This window comes from Dendrobates tinctorius, unplaced genomic scaffold, assembly GCF_039654945.1.
Source record: "Dendrobates tinctorius isolate UK_male_01 unplaced genomic scaffold, ASM3965494v1 ptg000243l, whole genome shotgun sequence".
In the NCBI taxonomy this organism is placed as follows: domain Eukaryota; kingdom Metazoa; phylum Chordata; class Amphibia; order Anura; family Dendrobatidae; genus Dendrobates; species Dendrobates tinctorius.
Window position 1 is genome coordinate 7,663,697 of NW_027361910.1, and position 22,910 is coordinate 7,686,606.

The following is a 22,910-nucleotide window of genomic DNA, read 5'->3' on the forward strand; positions in this document are numbered from 1 at the left end:
TTACAGCACATATACAATCATTTTGACAATAACCCAGATGTAAAGAAAATATTAAATCCTAATACCATAATTGGTGTCCCAAAATGATAGCATATACCACTCATATGTTGCAGAGGAGTAGAAGCACTCAACATGTTTCCTAATAGGAGCTCCAATACACATAGGTGTTTGGGCAAAACCTTTTGTGCCTAAGACCAATAGAGAACAGTGGCATAGTAGGTAAAAGAAGGGTCATTATGCTATTAACTGGATCCTGGCAGCATGACAAGGATAGAATGGGAGTCCTGTCCCTCTGCCCCGACGTGCATGTTTCGCCCTGCTTCTTCGGGGGCGTGGTGTTCACTCGCCAGGGATGTTGTGTTAGATTTACCTTGTTATTTTGGAGTGGACATTTAGTGTCATAATATTGCTACTTTAAATGGGACCTCTTTGTGTATTTATATACCAATATGTATATACCAATCAGCCCTAAAACCACTGAAAGGTGAGGTAGGTAACAATGACTTTCACTACAATCACATCTTTCATGGGGTGGCATATATAAGGCAATGTAAACAGTCAAGAATTGGAAGCAGAAAAAATGAGCAAATGTAAGGATGTCGGCCAGACTGACATGGGCTGAATGGTTGTGACTAGACAACTGCATTTTCAAAACGCTAAGTCTTGTGAACTGGTGGTGACAGAGTCATGGTCGTACAAGGCTCACTGATGCAGGCTGGGATAGAAAGGTATCAAAACACACTGCGTTGTGCTTGCTGCTTATGGGGGTGCTTGGATGTCTATGTTACCCCTTGTCCACTGCCAAAAATGATCTTAGGAGAACAGCTCCAGATGCATTATTCATGGAGAACCTATGCCCATCTCATGACTTCCCCTTCCCTTTATTCTGCTTTCATCTTTGCAAATAATTGTAAGAGATAAGCATATCATCTTATTTGGGTACCCATAGTATGTTATTGGGACAGTTGTCCTATGGCTGCCAGACGTTGCTCTAATGTCTAAGAACAGCTGTGATTTTTTTTTAATTCTACCTTCATGTGAACATATAACCTGACGTTTGACACACGCTGTCTAAACATCAGGTTTCTGCTATTCACTGTGAATTTGTGTGTATTTTTCCTGATCTGGGATCTCAGTTAATTTCGGAGCCTGGAACGGGTAATCTGACTGAACTTAGGGGTCCTAATTTAATTTGGGATTTGGTTGGGAGTTTGATGCTGTTTGTGCCTCCATTCTGTATCTTTTACTTACGGTATATAGCTAATGCTGTGTTTGTGTTACACACGTTGTGCATCGGGCCTAAGCACTCTGTAATTATGCTGGAAAGAAGTTGTCCTGGTCTGAGCAATCACTGACATGAAAGATCATGTAATAGCCAGGTGCAAGTGAGGAGAAGGTCCTCTGATCCCCCCATAGCTCACCATAAGAAGCTGCAAAGATAAAAGGAACATTGATGTTGGCCATAAATAAGGCATAACTTGCCAACTCATGGAGCCAGTTTGTGAGCGCCTGCATTTTTTGATACCTTTATTTGCACCACATGGCGCTTCAGAATTTGTGTTCTGTTCAATTACTGGGTAAGAGCGGTTTTGTTGACATGGAGAGAACCTACCAAATATTAGGTTTATTGGTATATACTGAAGGCAGCCACAGATCATAGGTTTCAGTCTTTATAATCCTAGAAAAAAATTGGTTTTAAAATGTTTTAGGGAAAAAATAAATGTTAAGTGCAATTAAAATCTAGGGATCTGAATATGTTAACTAACATACCATCTAAATAAAAAGAGGATAATACATGGAGGGATATTAGCAGCTTTTCTCTAATCAAATTAATTAAAAGAAAGTAAAATATATACAGTTGTGTTTGCCACACGTAAATGTTTCAGATCACCAACCAGATTTACATATTAGACAAAGATAATACAAGTAAAAGCAAAATGAAGTTTTTAAATGAAGGTCTTTATTGTTACGAGAAAAAGAAATTCAAAAGAGTGCCCTGTGTGAAAAAGTGATTGAAACCCCCCCACTTAAAATATTATTGAACTGTGGCTTATCACATCTTTGGGAAGCTGACTTCAAATCCCTTAGCCACACTCAAGCCTGATTATGGCCACACCTGTTATCAATGTATAAATCACTTAAATAGGACCTGCCTGACAAAGTGTAGACCAAAAGATCCTCAAAAGCTATACATTATGCCGCGATCCAAAGAAATTCTGGTACAAATGACAAAGTAATTGAGATCTATCAGTCAGTAAAAGGTTGTAAAGCCATTTCTAAAGCTCTGGGACTCCAGTGAACCACAGTGGGAACCATTATCCACAAATGGTGAAAACATGGAACAGTTGTGAACCTTTCCAGGAGTGGCCAGCCAATGAAAATTACCCTAAGAGAGCAGTGACGACATATCCAAGAGGTCACAAAAGACACCACAACAACATCCAAAGAACTGCAGGCCTCACTTGCTTCAGTTGTCATTGTTCATGACAACACCATAAGGCCTCTTTCACACATCAGTTTTTTGCCTTCAGGCGCGATCCGGCTTTTTTTTGTAAAACCGGATCCGGCAAAATGCAATGCCGGATCCAGTTTTTCCCCATTGACTTGCATTAGCGCCGGATCGTGCCGGATGGCATTGCGTTTCATCCGTTTTTTGCCGGATCCGGCAACTTGTCTCATTCCGGTGTCTGGAAAAAACTGCTACTGTAACGTTTTTTGTCTCCGGCGAAAAAGCCGGAAGCACCGGATCCGGCGCTTCCAGCTTTTTGCTACAATGAAAGTCTATGGGCGCCGGAATGCGCCGGATCCAGAAAAAGACGGATCCAGCCACCGGATCCGTTTTTTTAAGTCTGCGCATGCTCAGATCCAATTGGCCAGCCCCCAGGAACAGATATAACCTGCTAGACGGATCCAGCAAAAAAACGGATCCGTTTCTACAGTTCTTCAAAATTTATGCCGGATCCGTTTTTTCTAAAAATAGCCGGATCCTGCCTGACGGCAAAAAACTGATGTGTGAAAGTAGCCTAAGAAAGAAACTGTGCAAAAATGGCCTGCATGGCAGAGTTCCAAGATGAAAACCACTGCTAAGTGAGAAGAACATAAAGGCTCATCTCAGTTTTGCTAGAAAACATCTTGATGATCCCCAAGACTTTTGGGAGAACACTCCGTGGACTGACAAAATAAAAGTTGAACTTATTGGAAGGTGTATGTCCCAGTACATCTGGTGTGGAAGTAACAGCATTTCAGAAAAGGAGCATCGTAGCAACATTAAAATATGGTTGTGGCAGTGTGACGGTCTAAGACTTTTTTGCTGCTTCAGTACCAGAAGACTTACTATGGTAAATGGAATCGTGCATTCTGCTGTCTACCAATTCATCCTGAAGAAAATGTCTGGCCATCTCTTTATGACTTCAAGGTGAATAGCACTTGGATTATCCAGCAGGACAATGATCCAAAACACACCAGCAAGTCCACCTCTGAATGGCTTAAGAAAAACAAAATTCAGACTTTGGAATGGCCTAGTCAAAGTCCTGACCATAATCCAGTTAACATGCTGTGGCATGACCTTAAAAAGGCGGGCCATACTGGGAAACCCTCCAATGTGGTTGAAATGCAACAGTTCTGCAAAGATGAGTTGGCCAAAATTCCTCCAAAGTGTTGTAAAAGACTCATTGCCAGTTATCAAAAACATGCTTGATTGCAGTTGTTGCTGATAAGGGGGACCCAACCAGTTATAAGGTTTAGGGGGCAATCACTTTTCACACAGGACCCTGTAGGTGTGGATTTTTTTTCCTTTTAATAATAAAGACCTTCATTTAAAAACTGCATTTTGGGATTACTTGTGTTATCTTTGTCTAATATTTAAATTTGTTTGGTGATCTGAAACATTTAAGTGTGACAAACATGCAAAAGAATAGGAAATCAAGATGTGGGCAAACACTTTTTCACACCACTGTATGGTCTATCTTTCTATAGATATATAGATATATTACTATATCAAGTCAAACTGATATGTTCGTCTTCTAGAAGGTTGAAAGGTGCTACAGAAACATTCCAGATATATTTGGTAAATGGAGAAAAATATATTACACAAGCAGATGCCTTACTCCAGGCAATGTGGAACTTTGTTACCCAGACAGTATTGTCACATTACATTAATCTACACAAATCATCCTCCTACTGAGTAATTTCATATCCTGCCCTTTACGCCTGTGCTCTAAGAGCAAGCAAGGCTTTAGCACACTGCAAGCCGTGTGTTCTCTTCTCCCTCAGCCTGGCCGGATGATGCAGCTTAAATATTATAAGGTAACGATATTGTGATCAAGGTGCTGCCATATGGATGGTTGGTGGAGTCTATGACTTGAATGTTGTGTAGGTTGTGAATGTGTAGAAGGGCTCCACTTATGTAATGCTGACTGTTCTCATTTATCATTTCCAGTGTTCTTATTGAGCAGTGGTGTGTATGAGTATTATGTATTTTTATGAGCAGCTTAAAATCACTAAAGCTTGACTGTTTAATGAATAGATCAGCCAACCCTCCCTTTTCTTCATTTATTTGATTATCTGTATATATACACTGTATATATATACACATGTGAGAACTGTACAGTACGATGCGTGAATCTTTCCGGTCCAGTGATTTTCTTAAATGTCTGTTCTACTTTTCGAATTACTAAATAGACATCTAGAGGTCAATCACTGTGCAATGGGTACTGTGTTTTCTCTAGATATAATCTGCAGGATTTTGTTATAATCCAGATGTATGACTAACTAGATGGAGTAAATGAAGTACTAAATAAATGGGGTAAGCTAAATTGACAATAAAAATATAAAACTTATAGAAATCTTTGAGTTGCCTTGGAGTGACATATTATAAAATGCAGATCAGCATTTCCTAAGTCATGTCATCCTCAAACACAAATCACAACCCTGTCGCTTGAGAATCCAGGGTTATGTCAATGAGATCCCCATACACACAAAGTATTAGGCGGTGAAAGCTTTATACGGTGCCCTGTGTAAAACCTTCCATTGCTCTCTCCCCTGTGGTGTAATATATACTGACTTAATAATACATAGGAACTGTGTACACATATCACTTCCTAATACGTAGGGAATCGAGATGTGGCCTTGTTTTCTGGCAAACACTGTGGGATAATGGGTGCCAGTAATGTGTGATAGGTCATCAGGACCAGTGGCACCCCTTTAAGTAATGAAGGCTGACAGCACGGGCCACTGTGAGCCATGGTGATATATACTACTCTATACCTATGCAACGATATCTTCCCTCCATCTGCTGATTCATCTCTCTTTTACTTTCCTGACAAAATGTTCAGTTTTCACTTAACATTTAGATTTTTATTCATTAACCATGAAAGACAGGAAGATCGTATTCGATCGGATCCCGAAGTACTCGTGCAGTGACAGACTTTGCCTAAATTAGCTCCACAGTACAATAGATATGAAGCATAATCATAAAAATGTGATTGAAGAATAGATTTTCAGCTTTAATTTAAAGGTTTTTACAAAAGTATTGACACTTAGTAATTATAGCTATTTTTATACTTAGTCTGTTCATCGTCATGTAATAAGAAACCAGATAGACTTCCATCAGTTTAAATATCAAAGCTATTTTTAATACTTGGATTCCAATACTTTACTTTCAATGACTGCCCTTTGTCTGGCACCTATGGACATCAGAAAGTACTGAGTGTCCTCCCTTGAAATGCTGCGCCAGGCTACTTCGGCTGTCTTCAGTTTCTGCTTGTTTGTAGGTCTTTTTGTCTTCAATAAGTGAAATGCATGATCAATCAGATTGAGGCCCTGTGACTGAATCAGCCATTATAGAACATGCCATTGCATTAACCCCTTCATGACCCAGCCTATTTTGACCTTAATGACCTGGCCATTTTTTGCAATTCTGACCAGTGTCCCTTTATGAGGTAATAACTCTGGAACGCTTCAACGCATCCTAGCGATTCTGAGAATGTTTTTTCGTGACATATTGGGCTTCATGTTAGTGGTAAATTTAGGTCGATAATTTTTGCGTTTATTTGTGAAAAAATCAGAAATTTGGTGAAAATTTTGAAAATTTTGCAATTTTCAAATTTTGAATTTTTATTCTGTTAAACTAGAGAGTTATGTGACACAAAATAGTTACTAAATAACATTTCCCACATGTCTACTTTACATCAGCACAATTTTGGAAGCAAAATATTTTTTTTGTTAGGAAGTTATAAGGGCTAAAAGTTGACCAGTGATTTCTCATTTTTACAACAAAATTTGCAAAACCATTTTTTTTAGGGACCACCTCACATTTGAAGTCACTTTGAGGGGTCTATATGACAGAAAATACCCGAAAGTGACACCATTCTAAAAACTGAACCCCTCAAGCTACTCAAAACCACATTCAAGAAGATTATTAACCCTTCAGGTGTTTCACAGCAGCTAAAGCAATGTGAAGGAAAAAATGGACATTTTAATTTTTCCAACACAAATTTTCTTTCAGCATCAATTTTTTCATTTTCACATGGGCAACAGGATAAAATGGATCCTAAAATTTGTTGGGCAATTTCCCCTGAGTACACCGATACCTCATATGTGGTCATAAACCACTGTTTGGGCGCATGGCAGGGCTCAGAAGGGAAGGAGCGCCATTTGACTTTTTGAATGGAAAATATGCTGGAATATTTAGCGCTTGCCATGTCGTGTTTGGAGAGCCCCTGTGCGCCTAAACACTGGAGCTCCCCCACAAGTGACCCCATTTTGGAAACTAGACCCCCCAAGGAACTTATCTAGATGCATAGTGATCACTTTGAACCCCCAGGTGCTTCTCAAATTGATCCGTAAAAAAATAAAAGTACTTTTTTTTCACAAAAATTATCTTTTAGCCTCAGTTTTTTCATTTTCACATGGGCAACAGGATAAAATGGATCCTAAAATTTGTTGGGCAATTTCTCCTGAGTACACCGATACCTCATATGTGGTCATAAACCGCTGTTTGGGTGCACGGCAGGGCCCGGAAGGGAAGGAGCGCCATTTGACTTTTTGAATGGAAAATTAGCTCCAATCGTTATCGGACACCATGTCGCGTTTGGAGAGCCCCTGTGTGCCTAAACATTGGAGCTCCCCCACAAGTGATACCATTTGGGAAACTAGACCCCTTAAGGAACTTATCTAGATGTGTAGTGAGCACTTTGAACCCCCAAGTGCTTCACAAAAGTTTATAACATAGAGCAGTGAAAATAAAAAATCATTTTTTTTCCTCAAAAATGATTTTTTAGCACGCTATGTTTTATTTTCACAAGGGTAACAGGAGAAATTGGACCACAAAAGTTGTTGTCCAGATTGTCCTGAGTACACTGGTACCCCATATGTGGGGGGGGGCACTGTTTGGGTGCACGGCAGGGCGCAGAAGGGAATGAGCGCCATTTGACTTTTTGAAATGAAAATTAGCTCCAATCGTTAGCGGACACCATGTCGTGTTTGGAGAGCCCCTGTGTGCCTAAACTTTGGAGCTCACCCACAAGTGACCCCATTTTGGAAACTAGACCCCCTAAGGAACTTATCTAGATGCATAGTGAGCACTTTGAACCCCCAGGTGATTCACAGAAGTTTATAATGCAGAGCAGTAAAAATAAAAAATCTTTTTTTTCCTAAAAAAAAATTTTTTAGTTGGCAATTTTTTATTTTCACAAGGGTACTAGGATAAATTGGACCCCAAAAGTTGTTGTCCAGTTTGTCCTGAGTACGCTGGTACCCCATATGTGGGGGGGAACCACTGTTTGGGCACACGTTGGGGCTCAGCAGGGAAGTAATGACATTTTGAAATGCTGACTTTGATGGAATGGTCTGCGGCCGTCATGTTACATTTGCTGAGCCCCTGTGTGCCTAAACAGTAGAAACCCCCCACAAGTGACCCCATTTTGGAAACTAGACCCCCCAAGGAACTTATCTAGATGTGTGGTGAGCACCTTGAACCCCCAAGTGCTTCACAGAAGTTTATAACGCAGAGCCGTGAAAATAAAAAATCATTTTTTCCCTCAAAAAAAATCATTTTTAGCACGCAATTTTTTTTTTCAAAAGGGTAACAGGATAAATTGGACCCCAAAAGTTGTTGTCCAGTTTGTCCTGAGTACGCTGATACCCCATATGTGGGGAGGGACCACTGTTTGGGCACACGTCGGGGCTCGGAAGGGAAGTAGTGACGTTTTGAAATACCGACTTGATCGAATGGTCTGCGGGCATCATGTTACGTTTGCAGAGCCTCTGATGTGCCTAAACAGTGGAAACCCCCCACAAGTGACCCCATTTTGGAAACTAGACCACCCAAGGAATTTATCTAGATGTGTGGTGAGCAGCACTTTGAACCCCCAAGTGCTTCACAGAAGTTTATAACGCAGAACCGTGAAAATAAAAAAATCTTTTTTTTCCTCAAGAAATGATTTTTTAGCTCGCAATATTTTATTTTCACAATGGTAACAGGATAAATTGGACCCCAAAAGTTGTTGTCCAGTTTGTCCTGAGTACGCTGGTACCCAATATGTGGGGAGGGACCATTGTTTGGGCACACATCAGGGCTCGGAATGGAAGTAGTGACGTTTTGAAATGCAGACTTTGATGGAATAGTCTGCGGTCGTCATTACGTTTGCAGAGCCCCTGATGTGCCTAAACAGTGGAAACCCCCCACAAGTGACCCCATTTTGGAAACTAGACCTTCCAAGGAACTTATGTAGATGTATGGTGAGCACTTTCAACCCCCAAGTGCTTCACAGAAGTTTATAATGCAGAGACGTGAAAATGAAAAAAACATTTTTTTTCTACAAAAATAATTTTTTAGCCCCCAATTTTTTTATTTTCCCAAGGGTAATAGGAGAAATTAGTCCCCAAAAGTTGTTGTGCAATTTTTCCTGAGTACGCTGATACCCCATATGTGGGGGTAAACCACTGTTTGGGCACACGTCGGGGCTTGGAAGGGAGGGATCACCGTTTGACTTTTTGAACGCAAAATTGGCTGGAATCAATGGTTGCACCATGTCGCGTTTGGAGACCCCCTGATGTGCCTAAACAGTGGAAACCCCACAATTCTAACTTCAACCCTAACCCCAACACATCCCTAACCACAGTCCTAACCCCAACACATCCCTGACCCCAATCCCAACCCTATTCATAACCCTAACCCTAACAAACCCCTAACCCCAACACTAACCATAACACTAACCACAAGCCTAACCCTAATTTTAACCCTAACCCTAATTCCAACCTTAACCCTAATTCTAACCCTAATTCCAACCCTAACCCTAATTCCAACCCTAACCCTAATTCCACCCTAACCCTAATTCCAACCCTAACCCTCTTTCCAACCCTAACCCTCTTTCCAACCCTAACCCTCTTTCCAACCCCTAACCCTCTTTCCAACCCCTAACCCTCTTTCCAACCCTAACCCTCTTTCCAACCCTATCCCTCTTTCCAACACTAACCCCAACCCTAACCCTCTTTCCAACCCTAACCCTAACCCTAATGGAAAAAAAAAATAAAAATATTTTCTTTATTTTATTAGTTATGCCTACCTATGGGGGTGATAATCGGGGGGTTCATTTACTTTTTATTTCATTTTGATCACTGTGAGAGTGATCAAAATGAAATAATGGAATCTGCAGCTGGCAGATTGGAAAAAAAAAATAAAAATATTTTCTTTATTTTATTAGTTATGCCTACCTATGGGGGTGATAATCGGGGGGTTCATTTACTTTTTATTTCATTTTGATCACTGTGAGAGTGATCAAAATGAAATAATGGAATCTGCAGCCGGCAGATTCGGGCGGGCGCACTGCGCATGCGCCCGCCATTTTCTAAGATGGCGGCGCCCATGAACCGGACCCGCCGGACACCGGGAGCGACGGGTGGACTTAGAAGGTGCCGGGGCGGTGAGAGTGGGTGAGGGGATTATCGGAAGCTGGCGGGGAGCGGAGGGAATGGGAGGGGGGGCAGATGATGACAGCGGCGGCAGATCACCGCTGTCATTCAGTTGCAGGGAGGCAATCGCCAGTGGGGGGGTCGAATCGGTGTCTCCAGCCATGTCCGATGCTACTGCAGCATCGGCCATGGCTGGATTGTAGTATTTCATCAATTTTCATTGATTAAATATTACTATCGCTCTGATTGGCTGTTTCACTTTTAACAGCCAATCAGAGCGATCGTAGCCACGTGTGGGCGAAGCCATGCCCCCTGTGGTGAATTACAAAGCCCCCTGTATCTGCGGGTCAGGTGACCTTTCATTGACCCTGGTCACCCGACCCGCAGGGGGGCTTTGAATTCATGACACAGGGTATGCGTCATAGGTCGGATTAGCACCGACTTTCATGACGCATACGCTGTGTCACTGGTCGGGAACCGGTTAATTTAACTCCTTCCCACTGCATGATATACTATTATATCATGTAGGGGATGCAGTTGTATGGAGCTGGCTCAGGAGATGAGCCTATTCCACACAGGGTGGATGGCGCCTGTGTAAGGGTGGTTTCACATTAGCGCTTTTGTGCGCAGCGCATCGTGCGCAATAGTAACGCATGAAAAAAACGCATCATGCGTTTTTGCATGCGTTTGCGTTTTTTAGGCACATTCGTTCTTTATGTATTAAACCCAGTGTCTGCGCATTTTTACGACAAAAACGCATGTTAACCAAACGCAGGCGTGCGCACTGCCATGCGGACGCCTGCATTCCCATAGACTGTAATGCGTTTTTTGTCGCATTTTGTGCGCAAGCGTGCGCATGCGTTTTTTTTACAAATTTTGGCACACCCAAAAATGCAACATGTTGCGTCTGGAGTGCAAAGGCGCACACGACTAAAAAACGCATGCGCAGTAAAACGCATGCGCACTAAAACGCATACGTACGTGTGCAAACGCAAGACCATGCGTCCCCCATGTTAAAGATAGGGGTGCATGACGCATGCGCATGGATGCGCCGCAAACGCTGCGCACTAGAACGCTAATGTGAAACCAGCCTTATACAGTCAATACCTGCCTCTAACAGAAGTGGTTGGAACTGTCAATCAAAGACAGAAGCATTTAGGGTACATCATCCCAGTGGCACATTAGTTCGAACAGTCACTGTACCCCCCATGACATGATTGCAACGTTTCAATGGGTTGCAGTGGCAGCAGAAGACCTAATGATGTTAGTGTCACTGATCTCTTAGTACTCCTATAAAACACAGGCCCATCTTCATAGAAGACGGTCATTTTTACTATATATTGCAGTCGTAAAATTTGCTTTATACGGTACAAGCAAACAATGAAAATTAAAAAAAAAGGGAAAAATAGCATATTTGATATTAGGCTATGTTCACTCGTTGCTTTTTTGCTGCTTTTTTCTGCAGCCAAAACCTGATATCTTGGCACTAAAAGAAGCTGCAGACAAAAGGGGTTTGCTTCTTTTCTGGCTGCTTTTTTTATGTGTTTTGCAGGATCCCAACGTTTAGCTTTGCTTCCACCATACAAGCATGAAAAATGCTGTGTTAGGGCACCAATGCAAGACATATGTGAAACCATAAAATATTTTGGCAAAAAAAGGGCAAATTGATCAAATTTTTTAGTGGAAAAAGATTTTTATGTCTGAAAAAATAGTGACTATTCTCAGCAAAAAATGTATGAGTGCATGAAAAAATACAAACCGGTAATTACAAATGTAATAATAGCGGAGAGGTTTGAATTGATTGGGAATAGTTTACCTAAGACATTGGCAGAGCATTTTGTAGGGTGGGCACTGTTTACTTTCACACATTGGTCTGCCCTTGAGTGGGTCGTGTATTGTTCAATTTTCCACATTGGTCAGGAATTCTTTACTCTCACACATTGGTCAGTTATTGAGTTCCAATCCATTCCAATCCAGTCAAGAAAACAAACAAGGTGTGTGCATGAGATTTCTGAAATCTCATACCTTTTGCTGGTATTGTAAAAAATGCAATAAAAAAAACTGCAGTAAAAACACAACGTGTGACTATAACCTTACAGCAACTATAACAATCCGCTATATGAAAATATATATTTATTTAATCCATTAAGTAAGCATTGAAAAGAAAAAAAAATCAAAACAACAAAATTCATGTGTTTTTGGTTATTGCACCCCTCACAAAAATTACAATAAAAGCAATCAAAACGTATGTAGTTCAATACCTTACCTTTAAAATCTACAGCTCAGCATTTAGAAAATAAGACCTTGTACAGTTCCATCAATGAAAATAAAAATCTTATGGGTCTCGGAAAATGGCGACACAAGCCAAATTTTTTTTCCAAAGTCCTGAATTTTTTAAGTCACTAATATGATTAAAAAAACTATACAAGTTTGGTATCTTCGTAATTGCACTGATATGGAACATAATGTTTAGAGGTTATTTTTGCTTCGCTATGAATGTTGTAAAAATGAAACCTAAAAAACAATGGGTATTGTAATGGGATTTTCATTTTTTCACCATTTTACCTAACTTAGAATATTTTTCTTCATTTTTAAATACGTGAAAGGTGAAAAGTGTCATTCAAAACTACAACTCATCAAGTAAAACACAAGCCCTCATACGAGTATATAAAATGTACAGATAGAAAAAAGTTCTGGCTTGGAAGAAGGGGAGATGAAAGCAAAAGTGTAAAAATAAAAATTGTCCACAGCCGGATGAGGTTAAGAAGCTATGGAGCTGAATTTCTATAAGTTTTAATCATTATCTCTATTGTGAAACATCATTCACTTTGATTTCTATCCATTGTGTGGTGTACAGAAGACATTATGGAAAATCTTCCACTGTCCAGATACTACTGGACACTAATGTATGTTCCAGACACGTGTAGGGGATATATATTTATATCTATGAGGTTTACGTCTCATTCATGGCTGTCTATTCCTATTGCTGTTTTTTTCTCAGTAGCTTCACATCTATGACATTTTATCTCACCCACATTGAGGTTGCAACCTGCTTAACAAAGTGAGCCACAGAATAGCGTTTAATTATTAATATTCCTGAAAGGACATTATAATGTCAAAAACTGTCACTGAAGACACCAGAGACGTGCTCAACTTTACTAATGTTTGACTTAGGGACAGAATGGTAAGTAACAAACACAAACTGTAAAATGGAAACAGCAATAGACTGGCTGGTGCTGCTGTTTTCAATGCCAGGGTGATCAGCCTTGCCAAGTCCCTCTGTCACCGGCTCAAGAAATGAAATGATAAATAATGTACTGAAGGCCGAGGACACCAAGCTTTCGCTCTGTCATTGTATTTCAGACAATTGTCAGAGCTGAATTACATCTCAGTTGAGTTTCTTTCCTGCTAAACCATTTAGGTCCAAAAATATATTACCGTATATGTATCATTACCCCCCTGCTGCTGGGTGGAATAGAAAGCTGGATTTAGTGTAGATCCTAAGATGAAGAATAAAGCAGTTAGATTCATCAAATCAAAGGGTCTTTGTACATCATCTACTGTTCTAAATGTTAATGAATGTTTAAGGATCAACTAGCAGACAGTTGTGTCTAATAGAATGTAAGTTGGAAGGGACCTCCTGGGTCATCTGGTCCAACCCCCTGCTCAGTGCTGGATTCACTAAATCAACCAGCCTCTGTTTGAAGACATCCATTGAAGGAGAACTCGCCACCTGTCATGGCAGCCTGTTCCAGTGATTGATCTCCCTCACTGTCAAGTTTGTTCTAATATCTTATCTGTGTCTCCTCCCATTCTAATCTGTGTCTCGCTCCTCTTTTATATACTGTGTCTATGTGCTTTAATTATTGTTTACTACAAGAACATATATGAGGACTGATAGATGCTGCCTGTGACAATGTGCTTTTCAGTGGTGTACATTCCCAATTGATGAAAAAAAAACTAAAATGGTCATCCACAAAAATGTTTCCGTTAACAACCGCCGATATGCCTTTTAACTGCGGCAGTTAAGGATACTTAAACCACAGCGCTGTTTTTTTAACGGCGCTGAGGAATAAGGGTATAGCGCCCCCCCAGAGTCGGAATTTCTCCAGGGTCTCAGCTACTGGAGGTAGACGAGACCCCAGAGAACATGATTCGGGTTGGTTTTTACCAACCCCAGTGTTGCGATCGCTGTTATTAACAGTATAACGGCGACCGTAAAAAAAAGTCCAATTTTCCATTTAATTTCTCCTTCCTCTGATGTGATTGCACATCAGAGGAGAGAGAAATAGGATCCCCCTGGTACCTCCATTGTCTCTGCAACCCCCTGTGAAGTCCCCCGGGAGAAAATGGCGGGTGCACGCTCAGTGTGCCCGCCGAGATGTGATGGCCTGCACCCAGCAACAATAGGAAATTTTTCCTATTGGTTCATTTTGATTACTGTGATAGACCCTATCACAGTGATCAAAATAAAAAAAATAGTAAATCAATCCCCCTTTATCACCCCTTTAGTTAGGTATTAATATTAAAATAAATTAAACTATTTATTTTAATTTTCCCATTAGAGTTAGAGTTGGGCTAAAGTGAGTTGGGATAAAGTTAGGGTTAGGGTTGGGGCTAAAGTTAGGGTTAGATGGCGCTACCATTGATTCCATCCAATTTTGCATTCAAAAAGTCAAACTTTGCTCCCTCATTTCTGAGCCCTGCCATGGACCCAAAAAGTGTTTTTGCCCCATATGGGGTATCGGCGTACTCAGGAGAAATTGCACAACAAATCTTGTGGTCCATTTTCTCCTGACACCCTTGTGAAAATAAAAAAAATGGTTCCAAAGTAAATTTTTTGTGAAAAAAGTAAAATGTTCATTTTTTCCTTCCACATTGCTTTAGTTCTTGAGAAGCATCTGAAGGGTTAATAAACTTCGTGAATGTGGTTTTGCAAACCTTGATGGGTGCAGTTTTTAGAATGATGTCACTTTTGAGTATTTTATGTTTTATTGACCCCCCAAACTTACTTCAAATGTGAGGTGGTCCCTAAAAAAAAATTGTTTTGTAAATTTTGTTGGAAAAATAAGAATTCGCTGGTCAACTTTGAACTCTTATAACGTCCCAGCAAAAAAAAAATGTTTCCAAAATTGTCGTGATGTAAAGTAAACTTGGGAAATGTTATTTATTAACTATTTTGTGTGACACCACTCTCTGATTTAATGGTACAAAAATAAAAAGTTTGAAAAATGCAAAGTTTTCAAAATTTTTGCCAAATTTCTGTGTTTTATAAATAAACGCAAGTTATATCGAATAAATTTTACTGCTATCATGAAGTACAATATGTCACAAAATATATTGTCAGAATCAGTGGGATCCGTAGAAGCATTCCTGAGCTATAACCTCATAAAGTGACAGTGGTTAGAATTGTAAAAATTGGCTTGGTCATTAAGTACCAAATTGCCTGTGTCACTAATGGGTTAAAGCTTCCTAATGTGCCTGTTTTATTTTGGTATGTTTTAAATATATGTTCTCCAACCAGGGTTTTGTTGCCCAATGAGATTTCTTCGAGCCCGGTAAGGAGTTCCTTGGCAGAGAGCTTTGCGCGAAAATGGTGGGTTGACATTCAGTCCATTTGTATCTGCTGGCAACTGGTGGACACTTCACTCAAAAAGTCTGTGCAATTAAATGTGTTTTCTCGATTCTTGATGATTGTCTCTGATAGCAGGTATTTTGATGAATTTGGCCTGATGCTATGGTAAAATAGAAGAAATTATGAGAAGAGTGTATTTTGTTTGCGCGATGAGGTGCATGTGTTCAGTGTGAAAGGAATTACTGCTCTATGATAGCTTGGAATTTTCAGAAAAGTCAAACATTTACTAGGAACCCAATGAGCCATCTGTGACACGTGTAAATGCTCTCACCATGTTTTTAGGATAGAACACGTACTCCTAAACATCTATGATGCTATTTACATGTCCATGTATGTTTGTTGCCCGTGTGTCTGCAATAAAATCTCAGATGTGGTCTATGGGTCCATGACAACCACAAACACTCGGATAACATATGTGTACAGTCTGTAATTATAATTAACTGTATATTATAATTATGTCATAGTAAAATATGCTCCTGAACTAATATATTATGGGAAATAAAATAATTATCTAAATCAGACATTATAAGGGGAAGATCCCTAAAAAAAGGGTAACTTTTGGCAAATACTTTAGGGATATCTACACTCCAGAAAAAGCTTTAGACAAAAGAGCCAATGCAAATACTTATTTTTTTCTAGTACTTTTTATATAATCTACAAGACTTTGTCAATTTAATTGCAAATCAGTTTTAACAAAAGTTTCTTTGTGGATCTTTTGAACAGAATGTCCAACCTTTCTGATTATTGCTCATTGAGATATTTCCTAATCACTCAGCATTTTTAATTAATATTGAGTCACCGAATGCTTCCAATGACAGTACAGTCTCAATTTCAATATTAGTAAGAGGTCAGAGAACACGGAGCTCTTATGGAGCAATTTGCAGCTCGGCATGTAGTAAATTGATAGGTTGAGCACAAATGGAATTGGGCAGATGTCCACTCAGCAGCGTTAGAGAAAGCAGTGACTTAATCATCTAGACTGGCACACAATCTATCCAGGGTTGGCAACTCATGCTGATAGTAAAATCATGAGTCTCCTTTGAAAAACAAAATACAGTAACCAGAATGTACAAAGTCAACTGCTTGTTGCCATTATTTTTATTGAAAGAGAATGTTTGAATCACTAAAAAATATCACTGACCAATAACATTTAGCAGGAAAATTCATCTAAAATATACAAAACATATAGAATATATACTGGCATAGCTTCCATCATCTCATCTTCACAATGAGTGGTTAATGCGGGCATCCAGATTCGGGAACTCAAGCCAACTCCAAGGGAAACGCCCATCCTCAATCCTTATTTATAGCCTTATTTCTCTTTTTATACAGTTGGAAAGTTGATATTGACCATTGATGCAAGTGATAGTCAACTTCAGCTGCTCCAGGAAAGTTTTCAGATGATCTGCACCTTATATGTGCATTAATAGTCACTGTATAGCATTAATATTGGGGTGATCTATAGCACTGGAAATATTTAGCATATTATGGCATTTGTGTTATAAGTCACTATATGATACTGTTAATAGAAACTACTAAAAGTTGGTAATATGGCAATAAATGGTAAATTAATAAAAGCTGCTGTTTGATAGTGTTTGGGGAGTTTCTATGGCATCATTATGGAACGTTGAAGACCAGAACAGTGAATGTTATGGAGATCCCATATAAAATAATCTCTGGTATCTGATTTTTTTAAACTATTCTCTGCAAAACATGTTTTACTTTGTCCTACTCATTTATACGTGGGTATACCATAAAACTATAAGTCATTTTTCCATACTCACAAGATCTTTATATGCTGTAGTAGGTAATACTGCCGGCCAATGTTTAATTCACATAAGTGTATATTCACATTTCATTAAGTTACATTTTTGTCATTTTTTATCTAGGAAAATGAACTAAAAGATGCAGTTCAAGACAAGGGACGCCTAAGTCTTCAGTATGCCAGCTTATCCCACAGGGCCTTGCAGTACGACAAGGTAGCGTTATTCTTTATTAATTATACACAACTGATATTTATTCACAGAATATGATGTAGTTGTCTGATGAGTGCGGGACTCATTTCTAGGACCCACATGGCATCATCATTAATAAAGAGGGGGATTCAGTACATATGCGGCTCTCTCCATTCGTTTTTATTGAATGGCCAAACATGCTTGTTCTCCATTCACAGCAACACAAGATGGAGACCCATTCAGAAGTCCATAGGAGGGTCTCACATACATTAGATATTTATATATGTCTGAGTTTGGAATACCCTTTTAATTACTAATAATGTACTTGATACTTGTACAAATTAAGAGGAATAAAAAGAATGTAGAGAATTAAAAGAAAAATATTTTCTTTTTCTAGTAGAAATAATAACAGTTAGAGTGATTTCTATCTTGTAAATTTAAAGCATATGCACAGAATAGGCCATAAATGTATAGGACCTCCATCTATCTCGAAAACGAGGCCCTGTTGTATTCGGCTATCAGTGAACTGGAGGGTTGCGCACTGCTCCAGCCCTCTGGCTAAAATTCTACATGGTCTGACTTAAAGTGAAATTCCCAACTAAGGCCTGTTTCACACTTCAGTTTTTCCTCATCAGTTAAAATCCGCCAAAATGGCGGAAAGTGGATCCGTTGTTAACTGAAGTGAACGGATGTCAGCCGTCCGGTTTTTTGACGGATCTGTTGGCTGAAGAATTTTAAAGGAACCGCAGTCCGGGGGATGAGAGAGAGAGATTTTTTCCACCGCCAGAAAGGATTTCAGGGTTAAATTCCCGGCTGACCTCCTTTCTCCGGGCATGCGCACTGTAAAATGAGGATCCTACTACAAAAAAAAACGTTGCAGGGTCCGTCCAGGCATGCCGGCGGACGCTAACATTTTGGCGGATCCGCAAAAAAACGGATCCAACGGATGGCCATCTGTCAAGATCCGCCGGTAATGCAACTCAATGGGGAAAAAACGGATCCGCCCAAAAAAAATGTTGGATCCGTTTTTTTCAAAAACTGGCGGATTTTGACTGATGGTCAAAAACGAAAGTGTGAAAGCGGCCTAAGCCATCATACTGAAACCACCATGATCTTCTGATGTATCCCACCACATGCTCCTGCCTGGCAGAGGGTCTGTGACACGTAACGTTGCGTTCATAAGAAAGTATATTAATTCTCTGAGGGGTGTGGAGGGGGCATGTCTTCTATCCTCCATTGGTAAGTACCATAATAATTTAGCAGTAACTAAAAAGGCCCATATCTCTGGAGCCATATGGAAGATTTAGAAAAAAAGTGAAAACATGGAGTACTCAGTGGCGCTGGGAGAATTTCACTGTAGTTGGAGATAATATACCAGCTCCAGAAATTAGCAGAAATAAAGTATTGATGTGCTAAAATGCCACCAAAGTTTTTTTTAAGATCCCATGGGAGGACAGAGTGTATAAAGCAAATGAAAAAATGAATAAATAAAAATAGCAAAAAGAAAAGAGTTTAAAAAAAAAAGCATAAAAAATGGAACACTCACAGTCCCATATATAAAAATAATCTCTACCAAAAGGGGAACACAATTTAAAATGTTTTATTGGTCCTCTGTATTCCGCATATTCCCTATTTTTCTTTGCATTCTCCCCTAATATCACCAAAACAGAAAAAAAAAAAATCTGGAATATAAAAATGACATCAAAATTAAGACCTATGTGTCACGAAAGAAACTTATTTGAAGTGCATGTATGATAAAACCTGAAAATGTGCCTGGTCTGTAAGGGGGAAAATGACCCAGTCATGAAGTAGATAAACAGTTTTGACGTCACAACAGTTACCTACCAGAAACATGGTTGTGATATGATGTCACAAGCTTATCTGGAAGAAAAAAAACTTGGGCTACGTTCCCACAATGAGCTTTTGATGATGCAGATTTTCTCCACCATTTCTGCAGCATTTGGGCTCACACTCATCTGCGTTTTATAAAATCGGTCCAATGTTGTTCCTGAAAAGCAGGATGAGTGTCATGCGTGTAGTGAGTACACTTTGATTTTTCTCACTTAGCATCCATATGACATGCTTATGCAATGCATTTTTAACATCAGCTTTTACATACTGTAATTCTCTGTCATTTCAATCTAGTTTACTAAGTAATAAAACATTTCATTGTGAAGAGAAAGAAAAAATAGGATGGCACTCACCGTTCATGTGAATCAAATCACTTTATTTCACATACACAAGGCATAGGTACGGGAGCAATGTGCTGGAAGACGGACAACAGCCGTTTCGCGCTCAATATGCTTCAACAGGTCCTATCGATAGGATAATACCTTGACAAGCCAGAGCTGGTATGTCACTCTCCACAAGGAGAAACCTTACCCCTTAGACATCAGATTTAAGATAATATCTTTTTAGGGCAAAAAAAAGAATTAAAAAATGCCGATATATCCTAAGGATAGGGTAATTAAAGTAAGATGCCTAGGCTCCTCCTGTGTACTGACCACCAGAATTGAAAAACGCAACAGACCTGTGCACCAAGTTATATTGGTCCTAAGCAGTACCAGTGGTTGGTCAGACCCATAGAGAGCATAAGCAGCCGTGAAGAAAAGACCCTATCCTAGGAAATAAGTTAAATCTGAGGCTACATAGTCATATAGTGACGTTTCAAATGAATAAGAGGACTAAATAAATCATTACCCGTCATGTTTAAGAGGTGGAAGCAGGCGGCCCGATCCCCAACGCACGTTTTGGTGTGGATTTCCTTCTTCAGGAGCTTTTACTATATGCCCATCATGCTTTAATGTGGAAGCAGGGAGCCCATGTTACGATCTAGGGTATTTAAGTCACCTTATGATGCTCATCTACTTCTGCTAATTGTTTCTGCACACACCTACTCTCTATATATGTTTTCTTGCAAATTTATGAAATTTTTATGTCATTTTTGTAATAAATAAACGTTACTATTTTTTTATACTGGCTTAGACTCTGTTTCACTCCTTTTTTTCATAGATAGATAGATGTAGAAAAAACAGGCAGCACTCCAGTATTTATCAAGCCGAGAAAGGCTCACTGTAGCCGAAACGTTGACAAGCCACAAGGGCTATTAAAGTCCTCTTTTTGTACTTTGATAAATACTGGAGTGCTACCTCATTTTTCTACTTTTATATTGCACAGCAAGAAAGGAAATCCAAGTGTGGGAGGTCCTGCTTAATATGTGTGCTGTTCCAGTATTTGTCCTAGATAGATAGATGTCATTAAGATATATAATAAGTGCAGTGCAGCTTATTGTTCATGTTTTTAGCTCATAATTAAATAACTAAAATAAAAAAAATGGCATGGGTTCTCCCTAATTTTTATTAACCAATTGAGGGAAAGCCGAGAGCTGCGAGCTGATTTTTATAGTCTGGGAAGGGGGTAATAAACATGGAGATTGCCAGGCTATTAATGGTTATTAACAAGGAGTGACCCCAAAAATAAATAACGTGAGGTCCCCCTTATAATTAATAACCAGCAACAGGTTGCAGGTTGATATTAATAGCCTAGGAAGGGGCCATGGATATTGGCCCACTGCCACACTAAGAACATCAGCCCCCAGCTGCCCCAGAAATGAGTGGTGATGTCAGTAAGGTTCATCAGCTATGAACTCCAGTGACCTTACTCATGTCAGCGCTAGACACTGGAGGAGCATAATCACTTCCTGTCTCAGTGTGTTCCAGCTGGCTTGCTGAGTGGTCACATCATGCCACCACTCAACAAATCATCCAGATGTAGCAGAGCTGGAGTTCTTTGTGGGAAAGCATCACATAGGGATTATCTGCGGACAGGTGAGGTATATGGTGTTTTATTATTTATTTATACATTAGTAAGAGGGTCAGGGAGTTTTTATTTCAAATAAAAGACTTTGTGTTTTTCTTTCAATTAAACGCCTTTACTCAATCTGTATCTTTATTTCATTTGACTATGGGGTTAGTAATGGGGGTGTCTTACAGATGCCTCTCCATTGCTAACCCCTGGGCTTGGTGTCAGATGACATTAGAAAGCTGACATCAACCCCTGTACGATTATCCCACTTGCCTCTGCACCATGGCAAGTGGGAAGAGTGGAGGCTAAGCACCAGATTTGGTGCATATAATGGATGCACCATTTCTGGGGCAGCTAAAGGCTGATGTTCTTAGTCCTGGTAGGGGACCAATATCCATGTTTCCTTTCTAGACTATTAATATCAGCCTGCAGCTGTCTGCCTAACCTTTGATGGATATTAATTTCCTTGTTAATAACCAGTAGAGACTAAGTAGACAGCTGTGAGGTGATATTAATAGCCTAGGAAGCTCCATGTTTATTACCCCCTTCCCAGACTATAAAGATCAGTTCCCAACTGTCAGCTTTCCCTCAGCTGATTAATAAAAATTAAGGGGACCCCACAACATTTTTTTTGTTTTATTTATTTTTCAACTAAATATATGTATATTAAACTACACACGCACTGCAATAATTATATATGTAACTGACATATTTCTGTCTATTCTAGGTATATAATACGCATAGGGATAAAAGGAATTCACTAATTATCCCAAAAAGAAGCGAACCAGCTAACCATATTAATAAGAATATTATTTTATTTAATATCAAATACACCAATTTTCATAAAAAATTGCAGACTACATAATACTTAGCCAATAACATACCCCAACGGGGAAAAATGCACAGGCCATAAATACAGACAAATATTCTTCTATGAATAATCATAATATCCCTGCATAATAAATGACAAAAATCCAATATTATAGCTCTCCCAAACAAAAAAACAATCTAGCCTTGTCGTTATAGGGCATCTCCGACGTTTTATAATATATAATCATATGTCTCACTCTGTGTATTAAAGTTTAAGGTACAAACACCTTGTATAATTCCAGACGTGAGACACAGTATCAATACCATATAGAACCATCGGAAAGGGATAAATCCCCACAATAATAAAGCACCAATATGGCATAGGCAGGAAAGAGCTTGTCACCAATAGGATAACATAATAAAGAAATCACCAGGCTAGTAATTACCTTAAACCGATCATGCAGAGATAAATGGTCCTGTGCAGGAATCCCCGCGCAGAGTGAGACATATGATTATATATTATAAAACGTCGGAGATGCCCTATAACGACAAGGCTAGATTGTTTTTTTGTTTGGGAGAGCTATAATATTGGATTTTTGTCATTTATTATGCAGGGATATTATGATTATTCATAGAAGAATATTTGTCTGTATTTATGGCCTGTGCATTTTTCCCCGTTGGGGTATGTTATTGGCTAAGTATTATGTAGTCTGCAATTTTTTATGAAAATTGGTGTATTTGATATTAAATAAAATAATATTCTTATTAATATGGTTAGCTGGTTCGCTTCTTTT

The 22,910-nt window shown here is 39.4% G+C and overlaps 1 protein-coding gene across 17 annotated transcripts in view; it reads left to right on the forward strand.

Annotated features, from left to right (window-relative positions):
- The window catches only part of RIMBP2 (RIMS binding protein 2), an 813,871-nt gene that overhangs the window by 425,933 nt on the left and 365,028 nt on the right, over nt 1-22,910 (forward strand). For all 17 annotated transcript variants that reach the window (XR_012222753.1, XM_073557052.1, XM_073557055.1 and 14 more), the window contains exon 7: nt 17,437-17,526. Coding sequence is in view for 16 of the 17 variants with exons in the window: in XM_073557052.1 (XP_073413153.1) it covers nt 17,437-17,526 (90 nt within the window). In the remaining variant the exon portion in view is untranslated. The remainder of the gene's footprint in view (nt 1-17,436; nt 17,527-22,910) is intronic.